This window comes from Mytilus galloprovincialis, chromosome 7, assembly GCF_965363235.1.
Source record: "Mytilus galloprovincialis chromosome 7, xbMytGall1.hap1.1, whole genome shotgun sequence".
NCBI classification, from domain to species: Eukaryota; Metazoa; Mollusca; class Bivalvia; order Mytilida; family Mytilidae; genus Mytilus; species Mytilus galloprovincialis.
In genome coordinates this window covers 6,459,209-6,483,991 of record NC_134844.1, presented here as the reverse complement: position 1 = coordinate 6,483,991, position 24,783 = coordinate 6,459,209, and the positions used below count along the sequence as shown (strand labels likewise).

Below are 24,783 nucleotides of genomic sequence, written 5' to 3'. Positions count from 1 at the left end.
TTACCTGGTGTGGGTGTAGTATAAATGATAGGCTGTGAGCAGGCTTGGTTATTATTGCTGGAGGACGCAGAAAGTACCCATAGCTCTTCTGTAACGTAACCATGGAGGTATATCAAATTCCATGTGATCGTCAGATTTTGAAATTTTGGAAAATCCTGAGGTAAACACCACCATCCCTGAAGATCATCACATTTAATAACCTGTAAAATACAATAGGGACCAGTGACTTTGGCTGCCATGTTCATATTATAATCGAAACTTTTATCAATAATTATTATATATATACTAATTAAGAGTTCAAATATTTTTGCAGTTCATTTTGGGGTTCACTCAAGGGTCCAAGTCCGAGGAAACAAAATATGTGACTATTAATACATTCCCCAGTTTTTGGTGAGATTCTTGTTGCTCAGTCCTTAGTTTTCTATGTTGTGTTTTGTTTACTAATGTTTTCTGTTTGTCTTTTTCTTTTTTAGCCATGGCTTTGTCAGTTTATTTTCAACTTATGAATTTGAATGTCCCTCTGGTATCTTTCGCCACTCTTTTCCATGCTTCAGATCAGTTAAATGTCACTGAATGTTTAGCAAACAACAATCAATCTGTATTTATTTTCTAATGAGCAAATTTAATCTTTAATTGATTTTACATTCTTAAATTTCGAGGCAAAAATAAAGTATTTCCCTTATAAACTCAATTAAACTTACCAAAGGGAAAACAATTTGCCTTATAAAAAAAAAAAAGTAAAAACACGAAAATACTGAACTCCGAGGAAAATTCAAAAAGGAAAGTCCAAAACCAAAAGGCAAAATCAAAAGTCCAAACACATCAAACGAATGGATAACAACTGTCATATTCCTGACTTGGTACAGGCATTTTCTAACGTAGAAAATGGTGGATTGAACCTGGTTTTATAGCTAGCTAAACCTCTCATTTGTATGACAGTTGCATAAAATTCCATTACGATGCGTGAACAAAACAAACATACTCAAAGAGTAAAAATGTCAAAAAATATAAACTCAATTAAACTTACCAAAGTGAAAACAGAATCCATATGTATAAGAATGTGCAGGTATTTATCTGTAGCTGGTCTACAGGGGTCATGAGGTTTTTCATTAAGATTTGCTTGGCGGAAACATATCTTCTTTGTATTACTTTGTACCTCTATGTTAGCAGTGCATGTTTTGTATGCTAATTCAAACATTTGTTCTCGGGTATTTGGTGCACGTTTTATTTTAAACATTTGAAGTGAATCTTCTAAACAACCATCCATTTTACAGGGAAGGAATGGGTTAACTGAAATTTATAAATATGAATAAATTCATAATATTTAAAAATAAACAATGTAGTTGGATGCATACAACATAAAATTGAGAATGGAAATGGGGAATATGACAAAGAGACAACAACCTGACCAAAGAGCAGAAAACTGCCAAAGGCCACCAATGAGTCTTCAACAAAGTGAGAAAATCCCACTTACATTATGTTTAACTTACTAACAGATTATAAAATCAAAAACATACAAAAGGCATGAAAATATCAACTGTTTTCAACTGAAAGTTGTAAATACCTGTTTGTGTAGTTTTCATAACGATATCTATTAACAAAAAAATAGTATAGTATTTCGAGTTTATAACGTCTCCCAAACAAAGATCATTCAATTTAGAGTCCAATTATTTCAGATGAAAGTTTGGGTCATTTGTTTATATTTTTCATTTTAAAGCTGACTATAAGGTATGGGTTTTTCTCAATTGTAGAAGGTCATGCCGTACAGTACCTATAATCTTAGAATTGCTTATATTATGTATATCTACTCATTTAAACTCTAGAGGATTGTTGTCTTATTTACTATGATGGTTCTCAGTGCTTAAAAATTATTGAAATTTATGTTCTTGTCATTGTTGACACAGAGTTGGGAAACATTTATTTGTAAATTAATGAAATAGAAAAGTATAAATGGCAAGAATGTGCTTACAAATTAATCATTTAATCCCACTTTGTAAAAAAAGGGCACATATATTTATCTTATAACTATGTAATGCCAGTTTTAAAAAAATAACTGAATCTACTGCTCTTAAGTTTCTATGAATAATGCTTTATTTTTGGCTTGCCTGCGACTTTTGATGCAGAATACGTTACACAGGGATGCAAGTCTGGTGGGTGTGTAATTTGATACCCACAGTGCTCATAGTGTTTAGGTTGTTTTTAGGTTATGATTTTCTCAGTTTTTAAACATCAGTAAATTTAAAACATAACCTTACATAATTTGAAGGTCAATTAACATTAATGGTACCAATTTTTCTGCACCTGATGTGTATTTCGACAACAAATGTGTTTTCCAAGATAGTTAAAATGCACTCCAAAAATATGAAATATATTAACTCATAGAATACTATTACATGAATAATATTATAGTAGGAACGATATTCATACATAACTTAATCATAATCAAGAATGTTTACTTACATTTAAAAGATGGTATTTCAGATTCCATAACATCAAGTCCTGTTAAATTGGAGAGAGCACAGTTGGAACACTCTTTCATTGAGAACAGTATTGTTCCATTTCCCGTCAAATCTGTATGTTGTTGGAACTTAAAACTGTCTAAAACTCGGAACACTAATGTAAAATCTAGAGTCGGCCATTTTATTTTTACAGATCCCTTAAGGTTGCAATCAAACTTCTGTAAGATAAAAAGAATAAATCATAAACGGTTTACACAGATATATCTTTCCTCCTTAATAAAAAAAACCTTCAGGCTTGGTAAACTGTTTATTTACAAATAGTATCACTAAATGCCATGTACCCCTGACAAATAAATGGACCATCATATGTATTTCCTGTCATAACTATTATCAGTGGTATAAAGATAAGAAGGGGACTATTGGTATGATATTTGCACCTTGTATATTCTTCAGTACAGCCACCAGGTAAGTTTTCACCAATTTCTTTCTTTAATTCTTCTAGGTTTGATATTTAATATATAGTCATATAGCAATACTAGTTGCAAATTGAGTTTAACTTAGTGTTTTTTTTTCTGTTAGAGCATTTTGTTCAATGTTGTTGCTTTTATAGATAGTAAATTGTTTGAAAATCTCAGTTATCCACACCTTTTCTACCAAATCCTGAATAAGTTAACTAGATATTTGATGTATACTAGTTGTTTATTTGCAAGAAATTACAGAATGAGTTCCTTTCATTTGATGATTTTTACTGTAGATGTAGCATTTTGAATTTGAAAATATCAGATTTCCTTACTTTTTTCTGTAATGTCGAAATCAGTTAACTAGTTAAGTTATCTAACCACAAGAAATTTAAGCATTAGATGAGTTTGGTTTCATTTGAATGATTTTTGCTGAAGATGTAACATTCTTAATAAGAAAATATCAGTTTTTATACTTTTTTCTATAAAGCTTGAATCAACTGATCAATTGCATTACAGAGGGAAGCAGATATTCTATTGCATGTACACTACCCTCAGAATACTCATATTAATCTTTTATTGGATGTCATACTTTCATTTGAAGACTATATGATGGTTCAGTTAACATTTTGACCACCCACTTACTTTCATTGGGGTACCAAGTGATGATTCACCAGCGTATAATAAGACTTCAAAGAAACATTTGTCAGCTGTAAGTGGTGTAGATGTGTCTGTTTGGAATGTCATTTCCAGATCATACATTGATGGTTTATCAACATTTACAATAGCGCCAAACTTGCAAGAAGTTATATTCTGTTCAACCAAGCTCTTCCATTCCATAAAATCATAGGTGAAATAGACAAATTCTGTCTTTTTTCCATCAAGTTTAACCTCTCTATCACAGATTTTTGGTATTTCATTTTCTGAAATAGATAACAGTTTCAATTTTAAAATGTAAAATCAATATAAACATTGAATATATATGGAAATTGAATGTCAGTAAAAAATGAAAGTCCTGTAATACTAATATACCATCAATATCTTCTTGTACTAGTGGTCAAACATTAACTATTAGTATCTATTCATACAAGTGGACAAATATTGACCATCAATTTCTTCTTATACCAATGGGCACATATATGGACCATCAATATCTACTTGTACTAGTGGACAAACATTGACCATCAATATCTACTTATTTTAGAGAACATACATTAACCATCAATATCTATTCATGCTAGTGGACAAACATTGACCATCCAATATTTACTCATACTGAGACATACATTGACCATCAATACCTACTCATACTAGTGGACAAACATTGACCATCAATATCTACTTGTACTAGTGGACAAACATTGACCATCAATATCTACTTATTCTAGAGAACAAACATTGACCAACAATATCTACTTATTCTAGAGAACATACATTGACCATCAATATCTATTCATGCTAGTGGACAAACATTGACCATCAACATTTACTCATGCTAGTGGACAAACATTGACCATCAACATTTACTCGTACTAGTAGACAAACATTGACCATCAATATCTACTCGTACTAGTGGACAAACATTGACCGTCAATATCTACTCATACTAGTGGTCAAACATTGACCATCAATATCTACTCGTACTAGTGGACAAACATTGACCATCAATATCTATTCATGCTAGTGGACATATATTGACCATCAACATTTACTCATACTAGTGGACAAACATTGACCATCAATATCTACTCATACTAGTGGACAAACATTGACCATCAATATCTACTCATACTAGTGGACAAACATTGACCATCAATATCTACTCATTCTAGAGAACATACATTGACCATCAATATCTATTCATGCTAGTGGACAAACATTGACCATCAACATTTACTCATGCTAGTGGACAAACATTGACCATCAACATTTACTCGTACTAGTAGACAAACATTGACCATCAATATCTACTCGTACTAGTGGACAAACATTGACCGTCAATATCTACTCATACTAGTGGTCAAACATTGACCATCAATATCTACTCGTACTAGTGGACAAACATTGACCATCAATATCTATTCATGCTAGTGGACATATATTGACCATCAACATTTACTCATACTAGTGGACAAACATTGACCATCAATATCTACTCATACTAGTGGACAAACATTGACCATCAATATCTACTCATACTAGTGGACAAACATTGACCATCAATATCTACTCGTACTAGTGGACAAACATTGACCATCAATATCTACTCATACTAGTGGACAAACATTGACCATCAATATCTATTCATGCTAGTGGACATATATTGACCATCAACATTTACTCATACTAGTGGACATATATTGACCATCAACATTTACTCATACTAGTGGACAAACATTGACCATCAATATCTACTCATACTAGTGGACAAACATTGACCATCAATATCTACTCATACTAGTGGACAAACATTGACCATCAATATCTACTCATACTAGTGGACAAACATTGACCATCAATATCTACTCATACTAGTGGACAAACATTGACCATCAATATCTACTCATACTAGTGGACATACATTGATCATGTGCATCTACTTAAATAGACAAACGTTGACCATCAATGTCCACTAGCACCAGTGGAGAAACATTAATTTTGGATATTTACTTGTAATAGTGAATAACATAATTATTATACTTCACGCTAAAATGCCATATTTTGATTGGCTAATACGAGAAGAGATAATTCACTCTATCCCATGGCTGGAGACATTTTTTTGGAATGTCACCTTCTCAACCAGACCAATCAAAAATCGATAATTTAAAGGACAGTTAATTGAATTTAAATCAAGTAATTAAAGACAATGCTTAAGTTCTACCTTTTGGCTCAGATTTTATTATTTGACTGTCAAAAGAAAAAAATAAAACATCTTGATTTCTTTCTGTTGATTTTTGTAATATCCGTAACGTTGTTATGTATGTGACGTCATAGAAAATACTTTCAAATAAAATTCATCTGTAAAAGTCAATAATGATAGGACATTCTGTATGATAAATTAAACAACACATAGCTGAAAGGGTGAAAGAGCAGATTGGTACCCCTCCAAAAAGCAATGTCAACCTTGTCCTCACCATGGTTGACAATGTTTTCTCAGGGTAACAATCTGCTCTATCTCCCTCTCAGCTATGTGTTATTTATATAGTGTCCAGAATGCCTTGGTTTTGTATTTTTATGTAACTAATCATCAAAATAATATCTTACTTGTACAGTTTCGACTGTACCAATTTTTCCACTCTGTTTGTCCAGGTGATATTTCTACACATTCCACTATCACAAAGTCACGGTAATTTTTTTTTGGTTTCAAAGCATAGCCCTGTTTGCAGATCTTTTTCTCCCCAAAGGTTGAGATAAGATATGTATGGTTTGGTGTAGCACCTTCTATTGTAGAATCATCCACTTCAGGAACTGTACATCCGTATCCTGAAAGTAATCTAATATTTAGATATATGTACAAACTAGTTGTAATTTCAGTAACAAAGACAGACTTATATGTTCAACACCTGTCTTATTTAAATTTAAATAATGGAAGACAGGGCCTTAATATATCAGTGCAAATGTCTGTCTGTTTTGTAATACTGATGATCCCATGGATATCTAGATCTGTAGACTGTTTTTTAATTTATGCTTGGTAGTTGTTTACCACACATTATAGTATCTATTAATGATTGGTAAATATCAGAATTATAGCTGAATAAAAGATGTTTGTCAATGAAATTTTAGGCACAATTTCAGTCTGTTTAAAGACACTATGACCATGACCTATGGTCTACTGATCACCCCAAAAAGGATTTTTTTTCTTTCAAGGGTGAATTTCAACCTACATTCCCAAAAATTTCAGCTTTCAGTAGCTGCTCTTACCTTTTCTCCTCAAAATCATAGGCTTTTTCTTCACCCTATGGGAGCATTATCAAAAGTCAGGGCAAACATAATGATTAAGGCCAGAAAAATATTGCGTGGAAACTAAAAGGCTGATGCTGAATATTTATCCAAAACTTTGATGGCCATGTTTTTTGTCTGATAAAATTATGACAGTTGGCACACTGAAATATCTGTTAGAATAATTCAATCATTACTGACAGTTGGCACACTGAAATATCTGTTTGAATAATTCAATCATTACTGACAGTTGGCACACTGAAATATCTGTTTGAATAATTCAATCATTACTGACAGTTGGCACACTGAAATATCTGTTTGAATAATTCAATCATTACTGACACTTAATTGTATCAAGAGAGGCATACTATGTAAAGATCAAAGTACAGGTATTAATTAGACTACATTTAGGTATACAACTGAAGAAATTCAATTTACATCTAACTACTATACTTAATAGTAACTGACTACCTTATCACATAAATCTAACATTGACCGTATAAGTTAGTGAATCCTGAATATGATGACAAGGTCAAGTAATTACTGTCAGATGGAGATGTATATCTAAGTGATTTCTATACACCAAATTTTGTTGAAATTGTTTAAGTGTGACTAAACAGTTGACCTAATAGCAAAAAATTATTATTAATCATTGAGTATCAACAAAAGAGACTCCTAAATGGATGAGTTGCTCAATTGTTAAATAATTGCCTGTACTGATTTATATGTTACTTATTTCTCTCATTCAACAACTTTGTGTTGGAAAGTAAAACATTACGTTTAATGATGAAGTCAAATTTGCAGGAACTGATTTCCCCTGTTAAACTTGTAGCGGTCACTATGTTGGTGTATCTGCCAATTTCATATTTTTTTTCCACTGCAGTTTGGCTTTCAACCGTCCAAGGATTTCCATTACTGTCGAATGAAGTTGGAATAGTCCATTTATCTAATGTGATGGCTGCATAGCTACTGTAAGTTGAATCCGGGTAGATTGTCACATCTTGGGGACATTTCAAAGCATAGGCAGAATCTGAAATCATACAGACAAATATTTCATCTAGGTTTATTAATTAATTGAATATGTTTTGTGAGCAGGCTCACATACCAAATGCCCCTCATTGGCACTGGCCAAACAAAATCTCAGATTTCTAAGTTAAAAAACTCACAACTCCAACAAACGTTTTATGCAATTTTTTTTCTCTGAATATTCCCATCTTCATTATATGTCCTCATTAACTACAAAGTTTTATGCAATTTTTTGGGGTGGTTTTAGGGGAGGTTCAATGAAAAACTGTTGCAGTAGTATATCTAGTTCAAAATCCAAAGTCCAAAGAGGTATAACTCCTATGACAAAAAATTTGAATCTCAGTTTCCTTGTGAATATGCACATCTTCATAATGTTGTATGCTTTCAAAAAGGACAATTTTTCATAAAATTCTGTTTCAGAAGAGTTGCAATGAAGAACTGTTGCAGTAGTATATTCAAGCTAAAGTTCAAAGCGCCAGAACTCCTAGAATCAAAGCATGGTTGGTGCTTTTATCCAGCCATTTTTTTTAGCTACAGGTACTTCCAACATTTAAAATAGACCCTGATTGCACTTTTCAACATGTTTTGTAAAATAGACCCTGATTGCACTTTTCAACATGTTTTGTAAAATAGACTCTGATTGCACTTTTCAACATGTTTTGTAAAAGAGGGACGAAAGATACCAAAGGGACAGTCAAACTCATAAATCTAAAACAAACTGACAACTCCATGGCTAAAAATGAAAAAGACAAACAGAAAAACAATAGTACACACGACACAACATAGAAAACTAAAGAATAAACAACACGAACCCCACCAAAAACTAGGGGTGATCTCAGGTGCTCCGGAAGGGTAAGCAGATCCTGCTCCACATGTGGCACCCGTCGTGTTGCTTATGTGATTACAAATCCGGTAAATAGTCTAATTCGATAGGTCATATTCATGAAAGGGAAGGGGATTGTAGTTACGACGTAAGGAACATATCCGATATCATTTGTGAAACGGTTATTCCATAACGGTCAACCAACTCGTGATGGCGTCCGTAAAATTTACGAAGGGATGATTTCAACTTCACTATTTGGAACTCTTGGTTTAATAGCTTCCTTGTGAGCAGCAAACCTCTATCAAGAAAATCATGATAGGAAATGCAAGCACGGGAATATCGTATCAATTGGGAGATATATACCCCGTATGCAGGTGCTGCTGGAATGTTGCTACTTAGAAATGGAAAGTTCACAATTGGAAAGCTGAAATCATCTCTTTTGTCGTAAAGTTTTGTTTTCAACCGACCCTCATTGTCAATTTCTAGATGTAAGTCAAGATATGAAGCCGACTTAATGGTATCTGTAGTATCCTTTATCTCTAGTTCGATTGGATAGATGCGTTCCACATAGTCACCAAATTTTGAATTGTTTAGTGAAAGAACATCATCTATATAGTAAAAAATATAGTTGTAAAATAGACCCTGATTGCACTTTTCAACATGTTTTGTAAAACAGACTCTGATTGCACTTTTCAACATGTTTTGTAAAATAGACCCTGATTGCACTTTTCAACATGTTTTGGGTTTGCTTTTTGTCTTTTCTTTGAAATAAAAATGCATCTTTTTAATCATCAATCATTTATCTTTAGGACATAAATTACAGCATAATTTTATTGATGTAAAAATATCCGTTTAATAATTTTTAAAAGATAAACATACCTTGACATACAGTGGCTTTATCTAACTGTAGAAAAGTCCTGTTACTATTATCCATTTCACATGTATACACTGCTGGTCCGCCCACAGACACTTTACCATCAGAACAGGCAGCATTACATGATTTCCCCCATATCAGATTGGAGCAGTTAGTGCCACCTTCATAGTCACTTATATTGCTGACTTCCTGTTCACACCTAAGTACTGTAAAACATGAAGATGCAAATGTATAATTTCTATAGTGCCACATGGTCAATCACACAATAACAATCGTGTTATTAATTAATTTTTTTTTTTAATTTTTTTTTCATTTTAACGTATTTGTCAAACATTTTGAAATATACTTTTGATTGATTATTATTTGTGGAATACCAATTGTCTGGGCTTATGTAAACAACCAACAAACTACAAATCTTCTATAAACTTCTAGGCAAACTTTTGCAAAACTTCAAATTCAAATATCCACAAAAATTTGTAAAATTTCAATCCACAGATAAAAAAAATTAATCCATAGTACCAAAAAACAGTGATCAAAACTATGATGAAGTTCATTCTTCTTTAAATTTCTACAATTAACATGAGATTGTCCAGAAAAAGTGATACAAACAAGGAATTAATGACCAAAATAAATCAAGTGCTTTTGAGCGCTGAAGGGTAAAAATTGCATTCATTTTGCAGTGGGAACTACAATTTAAACATTGCTTTTGTAGTTAGAGATATGTCAATAGTTGAAGTTGGTTCAACTACAATTATGCTGGACGAAAGAAATTAGTTTAAATATTACTTTAATAATGACATCACTAGAACCTTAGGTACTGATAATAGATTCATGCACTATAAAGTAATAGTTTCTTACTTGTTACATAAGCGGAAAAAAAACATTGAGTGCCATTTCCTATCTTATAAATAATAAATTTCCCTCCAGAATCTCCATCTACATTTGTTGGAAGTTTTGGATAAAAGTCATATGCTCCTGGAATATCTGGGTTCACTTCAGCATAATCTTCCCCTTTATCGTTGTTCAGTCTTTTTTCGCCCGCATAAGGACATTCGTCTTCAGCACTTGTCAAACTTAACTGAACTAAAAATCCTGAAAAAATCAAAAAATTTGTGATGAAAATATCTAATCAAAGTATAAGGTCATTAGATATACAATGTATTCCACTTTTTCAATATCTAAAAAAGGCAAATTTTAAACAAGTCCAACAAAGGATCTTACACCTAACTGCGCCCAAGCTTAGCGAAAGGTCGTGCGACATAATCAGTCAAACAGAATTTATTAGATTAACTCTCTAAGGAACGATCGTTTTCATTGGTCAATTCAAACCTTCGACCTCACACCTGCGAAACTTCTTAATGAATGCTATAATCTAACAATTATTTAGAGCTTAATACATGTATAAGACACAGACACGTGTTTGTTTAGAACACTTTATGCATATATATGCTGACCTTTAGATATATTATGTTTTTTCAATTTTTCCTATAAATGCAATTCATATTATGTTATAATAAGAATGCTTTCAGTGCCATGTTGAGCATACCCACACTCATAAATCAGAGTAATGAAAAACAAAAAGTTGCAGTCTGACAGACCTGAAAAGCACACAAACATTTCAAGTCATCACGACAGACCTGAAAAGCACACAAACATTTCAAGTCATCACTGTTGAGCTGCTGACCATATATTCTGTTAAGCAGTGAGAAAAAATTCTAAGTTCATTCAACATTTTGAAAATTTAAAGAATCTACAAACAAGAAGTGGGTATTTGACAAATTTGAAATAGTCTCTCATGTTACAACTCATTACTGTCCTGCTGCTGACCAAACATGATACAAAATTTCTAAGAAATGTGTGACGAGAATATTTGTTGAACAAACAGACCGACCAACAAGCTGAGTGCAATAATAGCCCCAACTTTACTTGTGGGGGTATAATATATACTCTGATTATTAAATGATATTGTAATTTCAGAAATTAATGGGTGCAGTTAATTAATTATCATTGCGATTTTTAAAAAAATGGACAAAATTGTGAGATTACTAATTGTGATTACATGAAAATCTGTATGCATATATTCATGTATATATGTATCAGATATAATAATGTGAGTTCCTATTCTTGCGATTCTCACTCAGTCGCACTATTCATGAATGTGATTCTCACTCAGTTGCACTATTCATGCGATTCTCACTCAGTCGCACTATTCATGCAATTCTCACTCAGTCGCACTATTCTTGCAATTCTCGCTCAGTCGCACTATTTGCATTTATAAAAACCTCAAAACAATGTCTGAATATATAGCTTACATTAATTTTCATTTCAAAACTACATTTGCATGTATCAAATTATTCATACAGCTGTCTTGAATTTGTCATGAGATGGGAGCTTTATAGCTACCTGTTGAAAGCCTCAATTTTACATTAAGATAAAGAACAGCAATAAATAATTTGAGGTATATTTTTCCAGTGCATATAGATAATTTATATAAGAATAAAGAAGATTTGTGAATTTAAACTCTTTATCCCTTCTATTTCAATACCCTAATACTTACCAATAGCAATCAGAAGCTTTTTCAACATTCTGTAAAACAAAACAGGTTATTCAAGTGGTATTAAATATAGGAATTATATCCTAGGGGACCTGATGGTACTCATGGCGGAGAAATAATTATGGACTACCTATAGATATAAGAAGATGTGGTATGAATGCCAATGAGACAACTCTCCATCCAAGCTATCACTAGTAATTGTAATTGTATCACAGACGATCTGATGATACTCATGGTTGAGATTTAATTATGGACTGATCCAAAAATTCAAATGTTGAAATATATTGAGAGAGACTGAACAACACTTTCATGACTTTAAGTCAACATGGTCAATAATACTATTGTCCATGATTTTTTGGAGTTGTTATTCATTTTATTACAATGCATTGATTTTTAATGTAATAGATGTAGAAAATGCAAAGAACTACAATTTTTCCTACAAATTATCACTTTAATTGTTTGATGAATCATCATTGACAAATGGCTTTGATGTATGATGTCAGAGAAGTGATACCTATTATCATGATTATGGATATCTTCATTGCAACCAATGTAATAATATTGATTGAACCTTTAGGCTATTCCCAGGTTGATAAAGTCTTTTTTTTTTGTAATTATTTTACTTTTGATGATGAAACATGTGAAATTACATACTACAGTATTCGATACACATTTTAAAAATAAAGTAATACTTGCTAAATCAATTAAGTCATATGGATATAATAAGATATATATATAAATATTACAAAAAGATTTTGTTAATTAATCAAATAAATTAAATAAAAGCTGCTTCTAACATATGCCATTTCTGATCCATTTTTACTTTTTGTACAGGGGTTAAGAAACATACAGAGTATTTTTCTATATTAATCCAATATTTTAAATATTCTACCCCACCATATTTTGTGGGGGATATGTTCTTACATCTACATTTGTATATAGTATTTGAATAACAACAAAATATTGTTAACTGTTTTACTGTTAACAAAATCCTCAGACACACCTAACATGACTTCTTTTGCACTGAAAGGCAGGAGAATGCCATAATTTTTAATCCAATCTATAACGGATAGCCAGAAGTTTTGTGATACATTACATTCCCAAAAAATGTGAAAAATATTTTCTTTAAATTCTGAACAAAAAGTACAAAGTTCAGTTTCTTTTAATTTACATTTCAATAAAAATGAATTACATGGTAGAATCCTATGAACAATCTTAAATTGAAAGTTTTGCAAAAAAGAGTTTCTGGTTATAATGAAGGGCATGGAATAAATAGCATTCCAATCCTCAATCTGCATATTTAAATCTCTTTCCCATTTTTCACAGGAAGATAAAGATAATACTTTATTATCCTTCAAAAATAATGTATAGAAAAATTTACAAGATTTTGGTTCCTTTTTAACTTTATCTATTAATTTATTTTCAATAATTTCCAGTTTTGAACTACCTTCTATTATACTTTTCCATCTCTTTGAAATCGCACTTAAAATACTATAAAATTCTACAAAATTAGTATTGATATCATACTTATTTTTAAATTCATCATATGAGAATAATGAATTATTATCTGACATCAGATCATTAATGAAGAATATACTATTTTCAACATATTTGAACCTCAAAATCATCTTGCCATCCATTTTGATGTTCGGATTCAGCCATATGGACTGGGTCAAAATTTCAGTGTTGTTTTCAGCTTGAAGCTTATTTTTTAACTTGGAAAAATTTACCAGGATATCATGCCAAAATGGATTAACTTTTTCCGCTAAATAAAGTAAACCTTCTTGACTTAAGTGTAAAATCTTGTCCCCCCCAAATTTTTGTATATAACTAAGTAGCAAGACTTTCCAAGGAGAGTAATTTTGGGGATCTAATAATTTATACAGCCAAGACATCTTTACACTATAGCAAAAATAATAAATATTAGGCATCTTAAGGTTGATAAAGTCTTTCCTTTGTTGCTTTCTGATCTCATTATTTGTGGATTGCCTTCTAAATTTTAAATTTCTGTTCCCCCTTTACAACTATCCATTAATAATTCTCCAGGTTACTCAGTAAAATGTCAGTCACATTTCTTGTTTTATTTGTTTTGCAAAGTTAATAACATTAATAAACTTACATTACTGTATGTCACTCCAATCTTCAGAATGGCTGATTTTTTTCTATAAAGAAAAAAAATATCTTATTAAAACTACTAACTTAGTGCCTTTGACAAAGCTCATTGCTATATTGAATACAAACTTCAAAAATAAATATGTTAATTACTATACAATTAATAAAATATTATGTTTGAGAACACAATATTTTACTGATTTAAGAAGTATTGCACAAATGTAAATACCAATGTACTGACAATAATCAACCTATGTTTGGCATATATACAAATAAGAAGATGTGGTATGATTGCCAACTTCCACAAAAACAAATGTTCTGAATCCAGATTTTCCCCATACCGTCATGACCGTATAGTGTTTAACTTTGAAGTAAATAATTTGATTGGTAGTATTGAAAAATGAAATAAAATTGTTCGCGCTATGCTAAATCATACCTCCCCCCCCCCCCCCCCCTTGAAGTTAAATGGTTGCTCTCTTAAAGCATTGACTTTACAGTTGGTTGCATGTTATTTCATAAAGACAATTGTACAGTTGGACAGACATACAAGAGGGATGATATATATAGTAGGGTATCCCCCTTAGGTCACAAGGCCTGGGACAGGAATATAAAAAAAGTGGTGGCATTTTCCATGCTTTTGAGGGTTCAAACCTCCCAAAAAAAAACATGGGGGAGCCATCTCTAGATGTCACAGTTGTATGAACAAGACATACATATAATGTACCTAATGTACAAATGATGTATACATTTAGTTCATGACTCATAACAAAATATTTAAAAAAATAATTTTATATATATGATATTTGTACAGGTGTCTGAGCATCTAGACATACAAAATCCAGTTACCTGTAAAACATAAAAAAAAAAGTCGTGCAGTAAATACATTTTTTGCAAATAAGAAAAATGCAGTAAACACATTTTATGTAAATAAATAAGAGAATTAAATTAAGCACATCAACATGAAAAACATTATAAACATAGAGTGTAAGTGGTGATGATACTTCTGCCAACTTGAAGGTTATAAGCATCAAATCTGTACCTGTATTACAATGTTTTTAATATAACACACATAACACAGAACATTATTGTCATGATGTGTTTGATGATAACGATTGGGGTTCTGGAAAGGGGGTTATAGAAAATAATAAAAAAAATAGAGGAAAATGAAAGAATATTGTAAATGGAGGAAATAGGACACCCCCCCCCCAAAAAAAAAAATACTAGATAATAAGTGGGTGCTAAAATATAAAGAATATATAATAATGTACAACTAGAGGCTCCAATGGAGCCTGTGTAGCTCACCAGATATTTTTGTTTACAATTAATATATATGAAATAATACAACCATTATACTTTTGCTTTAGTTTCAGAGATACAAGTTAAAAACTGCATTTAAACCCTATGGTCTATTTTTAGCCATGTATGCCATGTAGGTTGGCTGGTGGGGTCTTTGGAGACATTTTTCAAACTAAATACTAAATAGTTAAAACTAAATTTGTCGCATTAGTTTCAGAGGAGAAGATATTTGTAAGATTACAAAAATTTAAGAAAAATTGTTGAAAATTGATTTTAAATGGCGATAACCAAAAACTGATCCTCATTGACAATTTTGGTCATTAAATTGACTTATTTGAAGATCTTACATTGCTGAACATTTACATTATTGCTTTTCACAGTTTATCTCTTTACATAATAATATTCAAGATAATAACCAAAAACTTCAAAATTTCCTTAAAATTACCAATTCAGGGGCAGCAACCGTACAACGGGTTGTCTGCTTTGTCTGAAAATTTCATGGTAGATAATCTGATGAACATTTTTACTTTTTCAGATTTGCTCTTAATGCTATATTTGAAGAGATATAAGCCAAACACTGCATTTTATAACTATTACCTATTAATTGCCATGTTGGCCATGTTGGTTGGCAAGCAATTTAACTTTGTCAGATTTGCTCTAAATGCTTTGGTTTCCGAGATATAAGCCAAAACTGCATTTTACCCCCTTTGTTCTATTTTTAGCCATGTTGGCCATCTTGAATGGCAAGTGAGGTCATCAAACACATCTTTTAAAATAGATATCTAAATAATGATTGTGGCCAAATATAGTTAAATTTTGCCCATTAGTTTCAGAGGAGAAGATTTTTGTAAAAGTTTACAGACGATGACGGACAACAGACTGACGCCAAGTGATAAGAAAAGCACACTTAGCGCTTTGGGATAGGTGAGCTAAAAAAAAATGTAAACAATAAAGAAAAATGGTCTTAAAAGCTTTAAGAAGTGGGGAATGTGTGTATGGAATACAACTTCATAAAAGGACATTTCTCAAGAACAGTAAAAGTGATCCTACCAAAATTCGCATGAATCAGTGTATGGGGAAAATATGGATTCAGAATATTATTTTTGTCATCTGCTCGACCACAAAAAAAATCCCTTTGAGGATAAGTATATTTCTTTATGGAAAAAAACATAACCCCCCTCCCCCCCCCATCCCCCTCTTGAAATTAATTGGTTGTTCCCTAAAATGAATGTTTGCCTGTTTATTGGTACCTGGGAATGGTATACCTACCTCTTATGTATGTGTTGTATTTTGTCTCAAAAGATAGACTACCTGTTTTCCCTAATACCTGTTCGCCCAGTGTCTACTAAGCCTTATTTTTATTTATTTTTTGGCATAGTTTCATTATGTTCATTATTTGAACAGAGTATGTTAAAGGTTGTTGAAAAAAGTGCCGAATATTTGCATTGCTTCAATTTCCTATTAATCAATTCAATGTTGATCTGCATAGAATAATATACTGGAATAGTGTACAATGTATTCATCTTCAGAGGTGGATTAAAGGGGGGGGCCATTTCTGGGGAAAATTTGGTTGCTTATATAGGGAATCACTGAAGTGTGACCGGAGCAACTCCCCTCTAGGCAGTCAGTGGGCCCCACTTAGTAAAATTTTTGGATCCAGCACTCATCTTTATAATATTTGTTAAGAAATTTAATAAGTCAAACTAGTCAGTCAATTAATAATTTAATGTATGCATGAATCCGTTTCATGTTTTACAATTGGTACATGATTGTTTTTACTCATTCCAATCTGACTAGTTTGTTGACCGTTATGGAATGACCGGTTCACAAATGATATCAGATATGTTTCTTATGTCGTAACTACAATCCCCTTCCCTTTCATGAATGTGACCTACAGAATTCGAGTATTTACCTTAATTCTTATAACATAAGCAACACGACGGGTGCCACATGTGGAGCAGGATCTGCTTATCCTTTCAAACCACCTGAGATCACCCCTAGTTTCTTGTGGGGTTCGTGTTGCTTATTCTTTAGTTTTCTATGTTGTTTCTATTCTTTCATTTATAGCCAGGCGTTGTCAGTTTATTTTCGATTTATGAGTTTGACTGTCCCTCTGGTATCTTTTGTCCATCTTTTATCAGGACAAAATGTTATTTTTGTTATTAATCAATTAATGAAAATTATGATTATTACAAAAATCAGAGAATTATTATAATCAGACACATATAATATAATACATGTACTACATTTATATGTCTCTGTATATGAACAATTAATGCTCCAAAACAAGCCAAATTAGCTTTAAAAAAATTCCATTTATTTACATCATTTTCGAGAATTTATACCATGTGTAAATATCTGAAATAACTTTATTATTCTTTTTTGTTTCAAAAGTATGTAAAACGAATTAAATGCGAACGGACTCTACCGACGAAACGAACTCGGGGCGAACGGACTGGGGACGAACATGTAATCAGGGCGAACGACCTGATACCGATACTTAATTAGTACTCGAGTCCTTAGAAAGTCAAGTTGACAACTGTGTAAATTAAATACCTATGTAGGTCTGGAATATATCAGAATACAAAATAATTTGGAAAAATCAAATGTATTGAAAATAAATAATTTTACTCACACTATAGAAACATTGTAGCAGCAAATTTGGAATGTCAGGTAAGATGGGATCCTTTGCGTAGGGGGAAAGAACTATCGTTTTTTGTTGTTTACTTAGATCCACTGTATGCTTCAACACCTAGGCACACACGATGTCGAAACTCATAAAATGATAGCACTTTGATGTTTTACTTCTCATCGAATGAAGATTTAATATTTACAACACAATGCAATCGGAAAATCAAAAATCATGAAGCGTAAAAAAAATAGTTATTTTGATATTGCCCAGAGGACAATTCTTTTTTCGATTTTCGGGATGTCGGGGTTTAAATTTATTTAAATTCGGGACCTCTAGATTTCGGGTTTTTAAGCCCGGGATTTCGGGATCCGGACCCCTAACCCCCTTCTTGATATTACCATAGACATATATATATAATTCTCTGATAAAACACAGTGTTATATTAAGGTATATAGGAATATTATTTTTCTGAGACAAGTGCGGCCGGTGGAGGACATCAAAACATTCTACAGTACTGTAGTTTATATCAGAGACATATACAAAATTGTTTTATATGTCTCTGTTAATATTAATTACTGACATTTAACACACTTCTGAACTTGAATTATATATATTAATACAAGGAATTGTATAAATTTTAAATGTACAAGTCAATTCCTTGTTTCATACAACATGTACAATAAATTTAGTATGTATATAATGTTTCTTCTCTTTATACTTGTTCAGTTCTTTTTTAAGAATATACATTACATTATATATTATAAATGTCTTGTGATAGGTGTTCCGGAATAATAGGAGGGATTCAAGTCCCATACTATACCGTGTGACCTGCCATGAGACTAATGAAGGTCAATGAACCTTTCAAGGTTGTCTACAGGTGTGACACATATATCTGCAACCTTGTGTTTCACAAAGCGTTAACTGTCTCCATTCAACGCAAAAAAATAAATAAATTGTATGATACGGCCGGCACTGGATGGATATATATTATATATGCCACTAAAAAAGTTGTAAAACGGTGTTTTTTTTAATATGATTTCTCTCTCATCCTATTTTTTTTTTTAAAGTAATCAAAAGTTGTTTGCGTTATTTCCCTTTGGCCAATCATTTTTACTACTAAACAATCCTTTGGAGTAATGAGGGTATGGATGGGGGGGGGGGGGTCTGTTATTCTGTAAACATTTAATTTTCACCCCATTTTTCTCTAATCTTTAAAAAATTAACCCCTTTTTTCTCTAATCTTCCAAAAATTAACCCTTTTATTCTCTAATCTTCTATTTTTTGGCTCATTATTCTCTAATCTTCATTTTTTAAGGGCATTATTCTTTAATCATTTAACCCCATCCAAACCCTCAGTAATTGGAATAACATTTTCCACGTTAGAAGCTCTTAATTGTCTGAATACTGATAGTTTTGACACGAAAACTTCTACGGTTTTGAACAGTTTGTTAGAAGTTGTTCGCGATCTTCAGCGATTCGAGAAGTTTGAAAAGCAAATTCTGAAGATAGCTGTTATCCAGTGCACGGCTAACACACTTGCCCATAGAGGATCATAGAGTTGATGATATAGAAAAGAATTTAGAGTATGTGATGAATAGGAGCACTGAAATGGAAGAGAGTGTTGCCAACATGGCTCACCTAATGCACAAAGTGGTAGATAGGTACAAAGAAAACATTTCAGACATTCCAATTTTAAAACTGCAGAACTGCAACATAAGGATGATGTTATAGAGCTAATATATATATAGAGATAATCCCGGTTTAACTTAGATAAACTAAGATTATCTCAGCTTAATTATAATTCGAGAAAAATCCTAGTTTATCTGAGAACTTATACAGGAAATTCATTATCTGGAGAAAATCCCGGTTTATTTCAAAATAATAAGAAAATCTTGGTTTTCCTGAGCGATTTTCAGATAATCCTTCTTTATCTCCAGATAATTATTTTTTCTCAATTTCAGATAATGAATTATCTCATTTCTCGAGAAAATCTAGGTTTATCTCGGTTTCGAAATATACAAAAGAACAATGTAACGAGTGTTTTAATTGGACGACAATCGTTTGACAGATTTTATATAAAAAAAAAAATACCGTCCATTTTTAGAGGAGGGGCGACATTCTACACACAGCACGCAATTATCATATTAATATTAAACTACTTGTGGTGTGGACATCACTGCATGCCTTTCTTTTATTTGTTATTCCATATGTTTTTGTATCGGCGAAAAGCTCACTAGAGCTTATGTTTGTACTGTTTGTCAATATGCCGAATCAAAACAAAGTTTTACTTACTTACTTACTTACTTACTTACTTACGTTATTGACACCTGGGCAAGCAAAATTTCTTGAATCAATTACAAAACAAGTAATATAAAGAAGGGCTGAATATACAATATACATATATACTTTGTACATCAGTGACGGATCCAGAACTTTTCCTAAGGGTGGCCCCCTGACTGACCTAAAAGGGGGGGGCGCTCCAGTCATGCTTCAGTGATTCCCTATATAATCAACCAAATTTTTCCCACGAGGCCCCCCTGGATCCGCCTATGTGTACCATACATAATAAACAAATTTGGTAGCTATTTCTTTTACACAAATTGACTGTTTATTACCGACGGCTAATTTCGACATCGATAATCATTCAATTCTCATATTTTTATTTATTCAGTCGGTCTTATTTTTTTTTAATCGCTACAAAGTTTTGTAAAATATTTAATTTTAACTATTGCGCATTTATCGTCATTTGTCAGTAAACGAAATAGAAATATCATAACACTAGGAAGAAGGCAATTAAGTAATCCAATACTGTAACACAAATAATGATTCAATTATGTAAAAACAATAGTTTCATCATGGTTATTCTTAAGACATAATTTTCTTTTGTTTTCAAAATAATTATATACATAAGAGTTTATGAAGCGGCAGTTATGAATTGTAGGATAAACAATAAATGTACATTGTTGGAAATACTTAGTGTATGTGAACTCGCTAGAAACAGGAGAAAATCGCATCGTTCTGTTTCTAAATCTTGAACCAAAAAGTTTAATTTTTGCAGGTAAATGTAATTAAGGTGACATGATTATGATGATTGTCAAAGTTTTACCTGTTATATTGCTAATACACGGCCGACACTCGGCTAACCGAGAGATTGGTCGGTTAATCTATATTGAGTATGCGGCTATATCGGTGGTTGGTCTGTTAATCGGGTTGGCTAAAGTCTGTTAATCAGGTGTTATCGAGAAAATCATTGAAAGTTCAGCATGTTTCATTGTATAACTTTTTAAATATATTTTTATCATAAAAAATATTCATGTCTAACAAAATAATTCAACGTACTGAATCCGGTGGTGTAATTATTATTTTTCCAGCTTCAATGTACGATCTATAAAATGAAAAGGCGGGTTACTCATCAATAAATTTATACACATTTTACACACACAAACTGCTGTACACAAAATGACACGTTCGTTGAATTTACGTGCATGCAATATTTTGAACATTGAGAAAAGACAGGCATTATGTTTGTTAACCATAATGAAATCATTGTGTGAAAAATCTTCACGAAAATCTGTATTTTGGTGACATAAATCAATCTTTATTTAAAACCTGGTCTGTTAATGGGTCGGATGTATTAAACCCAGTCTGTTAATTGGTCTGTTAAGAGTTATGAATGGCAATGAAAGTATAATTTTATTGCTATATGGGGTGTTATCGGATCAAATGGGTAGGCTCAAGACGAGCGGCTAAAATATACGGAAACAACACATGAGCAATGAAACATAAAATATACGGAAACAACACATGAACAATTAACAATTTAAACAATGGAAATTGAAAATTGATAAAAACGGTTTCAAAAAGTGTAATATTAAAGTAATGTTAATTTGATCCAAGAATGGTCGCATATGTCATGTGGATTCTGTTTAATTGTCATGAATGACACCAATTTGTCATCTACATTGGTAACCAGTATATAGATCAGAGATAAACATCGTAATGTAACTAAACATCAGTAAGTAAAATATATTGGGATGCTAAAATATAAAGAATAGAGAAAGAATAATAAGTAAGATAAAGAAAAGGTAAAAGGAAAAAAGTCACGGAGGAAACGTGACATAACAATTTAAAGAATACAGAAATAGCCCCCCCCCCCAATCCGAACCCTCATGGTATACACATGGTATAATCTGGATGGAGTAGCAGATTATAGAATAATAGATAAGGACAGTAGAGAGTGATGCATTGCTAAAAAAGAGAGAAAAATAATAATTGTTTAAGAAACATCCCTAGGTGTTGAAACAGTAACAGATTTCGATGTACTCTAATTGGTGACAAATGCTAGAAGTTTACATGCGGACAACTGCCGTTCTCCTCTACACTTATGAAGAAAGGAACTAAACGGAATAAAATGTATTAAAACTCAAGATGACCAAATGAAGCTGCATTCGCTCATTTCCATTTACTACTTGAGAATGATTTGTAAACAACATATGATTAAGTAATAGAAATAAAGAACCAATTGGACGATGCTTACGAATTAGGGTTAAAGTTCCAGTGACAAATATCATGTGCATATGAGAATGACAACACGTTATATGTACCCTGTGTTGTATTAGAAAGACACTTTCAGTCGGATTTAAGAACGTGCTACTTTGAACAGACACAAAAATTGAGGCTGATTGAAAACGTCAATTATAAATTCATTCGTATTCCAGCGGGCAATCCATATCACACTATATTGAAGTGACACACCCTTCAATAAAATGCAAAGAAAGTCAAAATAAAAATGCTCTTACTAGTAACTCACAACCGAAATGAATGACAGACGGACATTTTTTACAAAACTTAATGAACAATTGAAATCAAGATATTTGAGGTTTGCGTTATTTCGCAAAGGTTTGCGTTATAACGCAAAGGTTTGCGTTACAACACAAAGGTCTGCGTTTTATCGCAAAGGTTTGCATTATAACGCAAATATAGGACGGAAAATTTAAAACAAAATGTGTTGCGCTAATTCGCTTCCGTAGGATACTGTTGCACCGTATTATCATTTTTTTTTTACTCAGGAACATCTCATTCTTAACTTTTTCCATAGGAAAATATAAAGGTAGCAAAAATAATCGTGGCTAAATTACTCTTAACTGACACAATTTCAATTGTCCAAGCCATTAACAGACTTTATTTCCATAATTTTCACTAAAACGTGGTAATATTCACTTTTTATTACAATTATGAAATATTTACCAATGTAAATTTATGTTTTAGAACCAAAGTACTATTTTGTGTCCTTTAAATGATATCTAAAATTGTTTGTTTCGCCTTTTATTAAAAATATTGCTATGCGTATAAGCATAAATACTACATACTTGCGCGACGCCTTTTGATTTTACTGAAAACTGCGTAGACTATGAAATGTTTTTACAAGTGGAAAATGTTCTATGATAGATATCATTTTGTCAGACAGTTTTCTTTTTTTGATTTGGTTCTTATAATATGCCAAAAATCTTTATATTTAATAGAGTTTAACATTTTTACTCTTAACAGACGTATAACCAACCCGATTAACAGACCAAACTCCCATATAGCCGCATACTCAATATAGATTAACCGACCAATGCCTCGGTTAGCCGAGTGTCGGCCGTGTAATAATATACAGATATAGAGATAGACGGATAGATAGATAGATAGTTTATTAACGTCTCACCATTAATATACACAATACAATATTTACAGATATCATAAAACATAAATATATATCAATGCCCCTAATAAATGTTGCCATATATAACAGGAAAAAAGTAATAAAAGTTTTTTTAAGACTGTTCAAAACATACAAATTAATTCATGCACGAAAAAGAAATTTTAAAAGATTTACATTCTTACAGTTTCCGTTTTATCTTTTTCATTAATTTTTCATTATAATAATCACTTAAATGAATCGAAAACTAGCATATTTTAACACAAGACATAATCCGAATCCAGTGATAAGAAACGGTTTCGTTGCTTACAGGAAATAAGCCTTCCACAATAATTAATTCAGAGCTCTTCAAAATTGACGAAGAACATTTAGAAAAGAAAGAAAAGACATTCATTTTATGTTCGTCAATTCATGTACAGAGAAAGAAGGGAACTTCCTCCAGTTCAACTAAAAAATCAATCTGAATTTCACAAACTACTTGATGATATTGGTGTTTTAACAAAGATATTCAGCATATTTTTTGTATTAAAATAACTCTACCAAGTTGTAAATCGCTGGTCTTAAGCATGGATAAAGGAGGAAGGAAGTTATATGATTTATATAAGTAAAATATAAATAAATTCATAAAACTTTGCAAAACAAGACAATACAATTTATAACAACTTAGGCAAACTTTACAAGAATAAAAGTTACAAATCTAATAGGAAATAATCTCCATGTTTGTACAAAATCTAAAGTTTGATCATATTTCATTTTTTTTTTCTCCATTTAGGGTTAATAAATAACTTTTTATTAAAAAAAAATCATTCTTCAAGTTTTTAATTTCTAATCTGTCCAGACAGTGGACAATTTCAACAGAAAAATAGTTAATCAAGGAAGCTGATAACTGTCTGTTTGATTGCATTTAAA

The 24,783-nt window shown here is 31.8% G+C and overlaps 1 protein-coding gene across 3 annotated transcripts in view; it reads right to left on the bottom strand.

Moving 5' to 3' along the window:
* Positions 1-18,330, bottom strand: part of LOC143082211 (uncharacterized) — a 33,432-nt gene extending 15,102 nt beyond the window's left edge. For all 3 annotated transcript variants that reach the window (XM_076257793.1, XM_076257795.1, XM_076257794.1), the window contains exons 1-11: positions 18,177-18,330; positions 14,253-14,295; positions 12,137-12,165; positions 10,438-10,671; positions 9,585-9,785; positions 7,635-7,886; positions 6,182-6,400; positions 3,563-3,840; positions 2,461-2,677; positions 1,028-1,290; positions 5-200 (exon numbers count right to left, since the gene is read on the bottom strand). In XM_076257793.1, coding sequence (XP_076113908.1) covers positions 5-200; positions 1,028-1,290; positions 2,461-2,677; positions 3,563-3,840; positions 6,182-6,400; positions 7,635-7,886; positions 9,585-9,785; positions 10,438-10,671; positions 12,137-12,164 — 1,888 coding nt within the window. In that variant the 5' untranslated portion in view covers position 12,165; positions 14,253-14,295; positions 18,177-18,330. The remainder of the gene's footprint in view (positions 1-4; positions 201-1,027; positions 1,291-2,460; positions 2,678-3,562; positions 3,841-6,181; positions 6,401-7,634; positions 7,887-9,584; positions 9,786-10,437; positions 10,672-12,136; positions 12,166-14,252; positions 14,296-18,176) is intronic.
* Positions 18,331-24,783: the final 6,453 nt, after the last annotated feature.